At 40.7% G+C, this 5105-nt stretch overlaps 1 protein-coding gene across 1 annotated transcript; it reads left to right on the forward strand.

Annotated features, from left to right (window-relative positions):
• The first annotated feature begins 3005 nt into the window (after positions 1-3005).
• On the forward strand, positions 3006-3947 carry LOC104822874. Its single transcript, XM_010554232.1, has 3 exons — positions 3006-3344; positions 3419-3505; positions 3594-3947. The coding sequence occupies exons 1-3, from the start codon at positions 3042-3044 to the stop codon at positions 3945-3947; spliced, it is 744 nt and encodes a 247-aa protein (XP_010552534.1). The 5' UTR covers positions 3006-3041.
• Positions 3948-5105: the final 1158 nt, after the last annotated feature.

Below are 5105 nucleotides of genomic sequence, written 5' to 3' on the forward strand. Positions count from 1 at the left end.
TCACACATTGCAGGCCCCATAACTTTCTTCACATAGGTTCAAATCATGCGTGCGGTATATCACTGGAAAGCACTCTTCAATAGCTACACAAAGACATGCCTATAAATAACGAATAAGGACAGACACATAAGGGATTCGGAGGCCGCCCTAGGCCCGAGGTATGATATATAAAAACACCAATCAAATATTCCAATAAAAGTAAGAATTATTTGGAGGTAAAAAACCTCGTGCGTACAGAACATTGAAACGAGATGCGACGACAATAGGAAAATAAAAAGAGGTATAACTCGAGGACTTGATTGATGTTTTTTATATATCATACCTCGGGCCTAGGGCGGCGTCCGAATCCCTTATGCGTCTGTCCTTATTCGTTATTTATAGGCATTTCGCGAATCTAGACGTTAAAAACCTCGATATCGATGTTCAAAACGTCGATATTTTCAAGATCTTTAGGTTTTAAAACGTTGATATCGACGTTTCAAAAACATCTATATTTCAGCAACCCAGATCTCTATGTTTTAAAACATCGATATCCTGCGTTTTTATCTCTTTTCACCCGCTAGTCCGTTTAGGCTGATGACACCGTATTTTGACGTTTTAGATGCATTTCACTCCTCTATTCCGCACAAATTTAGGAATTAGATGGCATTTTAGGCACAAAAACCGTTTTCTTTGGTCTTTGATGTGATTTCTGGTATATTCAAGTATTTGGACGAAAATAAAGCTAAAACGGTGTATTTTAGAGCTAAAATGGACCAAGTTGGCAATCATGGACTTTCACGGACATACCACGGGCAAAAAGAGTGCATTCTGAGTTGCTCGGGAGGAAAAACAGAAAGACTTGCAACAATCACACATTGCTGGCCCCATAACTTTCTTCACATAGGTCCAAATCATGCGTGCGGTATATCACTGGAAAGCACTCTTCAATAGCTACATAAAGGCATCAAGATCGCCCTAGTCCGACATCGGAGAAGAAAGTTATGAGCAAAATATCGAGACCATATCAGCCAGTGTCAAAATATCGATGTTTTGGAACATCGATATCGATGTTCGGTAACCTAGAGATCTAAGTTGCCAAAATATTGATGTTTTGAAACATCGATATCGATGTTTTAAAACATAGAGATCTGGGTTGCTGAAATATAGATGTTGTTGAAACATCGATATCAACGTTTTAAAACCTAAAGATCTTGAAAATATCGACGTTTTGAACATCGATATCGAGGTTTTTAACGTCTAGATTCGCGAAATGCCTATAAATAACGAATAAGGACAGACGCATAAGGGATTCGGACGCCGCCCTAGGCCCGAGGTATGATATATAAAAAACATCAATCAAATATTCCAATAAAAGTAAGAATTATTTGGAGGTTAAAAACCTCGTGCGGACAGAACATCGAAACGAGATGCGACGACAAAAGGAAAATAAAAAGGGGTGCAACACGAGGACTTCACAGGAGGTCACCCATCCTAATACTACTCTCGCCCAAGCACGCTTGACTGCGGAGTTCGGATGGGATCCGATGCATTAATGCTGGTATGATTGCACCCGTCGACTCTTGCGTTCACTGCGTTTTTATCTCTTTTCACCCGCTAGTCCATTCACGGCCTTCTTTTCCCCCGCTAGTCCGTTCACGGCCTTTTGCCACTCTTGACTCCACAAAATATAGCCGCGAAATCCGAGTTCTCCGGTTTTTTCTCAACAGTTTGGTTATCGTACCATTTCCGCCTAGAACAAACAATAATATAACAAACCCATGCCAAACAAATGAACATCGGTGGAACGAGATCCGATGGAAAAAATGGCGCAACTCGTGCAACCGGGTATTGCATTAGAATTCATCAAACAAGACAACAGTTATCGTCTTCGTTAAACCGAAACGAGGTGTGAAATATAAACAACATCAATCAAATATTATAATAAAAGTAAGAATTATTTGGAGGTTAAAAATCTCGTGCGTACAGAACATCGAAACGAGATGCACGACAAAAGGAAAAGAAAAAGGACTGCAACTCGAGGACTTCCCAGGAGGTCACCCATCCTAGTACTACTCTCGCCCAAGCACGCTTGACTGCGGAATGGGATCCGGTGCATTAGTGATGGTATGATCACACCCGTTGACTCTTGCGTTCACTGCGTTTTTATCTCTTTTCACCCGCTAGTTCGTTTAGGCTGATGACACCGTATTTTGACGTTTTAGGTGCATTTCACTCCTCTATTCCGCACAAATTTAGGAATTAGATGGCATTTTAGGCACAAAAACCGTTTTCTTTGGTCTTTGATGTGATTTCTGGTATATTAACGTATGTGGACGAAAATAAAGCTAAAACGGTGCATTTTAGAGCTAAAATGGATCAAGTTGGCAATCATGGACTTTCACGGACATACCACGGGCGAAACGAGTGCATTCTGAGTTGTTCGAGAGGAAAAACGGAAAGACTTGCAGCAATCACACATTGCAGGCCCCATAACTTTCTTCACATAGGTCCAAATCATGCGTACGGTATATCACTAGAAAGCACTCTTCAATAGCTACACAAAGAAATGCCTATAAATAACGAATAAGGACAGACACATAAGGGATTCGGAGGCCGCCCTAGGCCCGAGGTATGATATATAAAAACATCAATAAAACATTCCAATAAAAGTAAGAATTATTTGGAGGTAAAAAACCTCGTGCGGACAGAACATCGAAACGAGATGCGACGACAAAAAGAAAATAAAAAGAGGTACAACACGAGGACTTTCCAGTGTTGGTTTAGTGCTCTATGATGTACTGATTATGAGCTTTGTTCAGATACATTCGATGTATTGATACTTTCTATGTGGTTTTATGAGAGTATTTTATTCATTACATGTTCTTGCATGCTAGATCTGTTATGAAATCCATGTATCATTAGGAATGATACTAAACTCCCTAGTCTTGTGTCGTTATTCCCATAACGACATAATAAGACTAGTGTGGAAGGAGGCTGTAATTCGTCTAGTGAAAGCCAGAGTTCACAAACTCAAACAAAAATGGTTTTCTGAACCCTATATGGATCCTCCTTATTGGGTCGAAAAAGATCATTGGGATCGAATGGTGGAGCATTGGGCTTCTCCAGCTGCCAAAGAAAAAAGTCAGCGAGCGTCTCAGAGTCGAAAAGCTGAAATGGTTCCTAATGCCGGAGGGCATGTGCATACATCGGGAGCTAAGCCTTTCAGTCGTGTTATGCATGAAATGGCTAAAAAAAGTGAAGCGCCAACGTTCGTAGATCTGTTGAGAGCAACACATACACGAAAAGATGGTGTGATGGTTGACGGAAAAGCCCAACAAATCGCGGAACAAATTCAGCATGAGGTATATTTTCTAATATAATTTTTTTTTAATGTTAATATTTTATATTTAATTTTAATTGTTTTTTAATATTTTAGATTATTGCGTCGCAAACAACACAAGGCGAAACTTCTGCATCGGAACCGAATTTGCCGAAGGAGAAAATTGATGAGATATATCTTCAGGTAATTTTTAAATAAATAAATTTATAATAATTTCAATTCAATTTTAATTTAAAATAAATTATTAACTAATTATATTTTTATTATATAGGTTGTTCCACCGAACAAATTTGGACGGATATACGGTCTCGGTTCAATGCAAACCGATATCACATATCATTCTGGTGAAGATGCTCCTTCAACTGCTCAGGAAACGCTTTCACTCGCACGACGAGTGCGACAATTAGAGGAGCAGCAAGCTGAACTTCTTCGGCAACAAGCGGAATTCTTGCGTCGACAAGAAGAAGATCGAAAACTCATTGAAGAACTACGAGTGCAAGCAGAATTTTTCAATGAGTTCCAAACGCGAGGATTTCCGAGTTTCGGAAGCGGAGGACAAGGAAGCGGTGGCGGTGGCGGTGGCGACGGCGATGAAGCCAATTACGACGGGGAAAATCAAAATTAAATATTTTATATTTTTTTTGGTTTGTAAATTAATTACGTAGAACTTTAATTATATATTTATATATAATAATATTTTTTTTTATTTTTTTTATTTTTTTTATTTTTTTTATTTTTTTTATTTTTTTAATATAGTGACGAAATTAGTGACGCAATTGCGTCACTAATTTGGTGACGACTGCGTCACTGCGTCACAAAATAGTAACGCAGTTGTTCACGCAATATCGTCAGTAATTTATGACGCAATTGCGTCACCAAAACGCGTCAATAATTAGTGACGAAATTTCGTCACTAACTGGTGACGACTTGGTGACGAAACTGCGTCACTAATTGGTGACGCACATGGTGACGCAAAATGCGTCATAAATTGGTGACGATTGGGTTACGCAATTGCGTCACTTTTTAGTTACGCAATTTCGTCACCGTTGCGTCACCAAATGGTGACGAAATGTATGCGTCACCCCAGCGTCACCAATTGGTGACGCTTGGTGACGAAATTGCAAATGGTGACGGTGCTATTGGTGACGCTTTTTTTGCGTCACTATTGCGTCACCCTTTTAAAAGGGTGACGCAAAATCGCCCTATGGTGACGCAAAATTTGCGTCACCTTTGTCGTGTTTTTTTGTAGTGATGTCTTTAATTGTTAGAATGCATGTAGACTATAGATCTATGCATGTTTTCATGGTTTTAATGGTTAGAATGCATGTAAACATGAGATCTATGTTTGTTTGATGATCTTGATTATTGAATAAAGCATGGATGAGCTATGGTTCTTAGGAGGCTTGATGGTGCGTCGAAACGGGGATGAAAACCCTAGTTTACGGGACCCGAAACCGAGATCCGAAGTCTGTCCGTCGCATGGACCGAACGGTCTAGAGTGTAGACCGATCGGTCTACGCATGACGGCGGTTGTTCCTTTTAGGTCAAATTAGGTCAGACCGAACGGTCCAAGGGTTGGACCGACCGGTCTGGACCGATGACCATAAGAGGGGTTCGGATCACGTTTGACAGACCGTCCGGTCTGGTCTTCGGACCGACGGTCTGGTGCTTGCGGAACGGTCCGTCCGTTCTCCACTGGAACGGACGTTCCGGAACGGCTGGACCGTCCGGTCCAGGTCTGGACCGGATGGTCTGGCCATCTGGAACTCTTCCAGATCGCTCC

The sequence above is a fragment of the Tarenaya hassleriana genome, unplaced genomic scaffold (assembly GCF_000463585.1).
Source record: "Tarenaya hassleriana unplaced genomic scaffold, ASM46358v1 Cleome38, whole genome shotgun sequence".
In the NCBI taxonomy this organism is placed as follows: domain Eukaryota; kingdom Viridiplantae; phylum Streptophyta; class Magnoliopsida; order Brassicales; family Cleomaceae; genus Tarenaya; species Tarenaya hassleriana.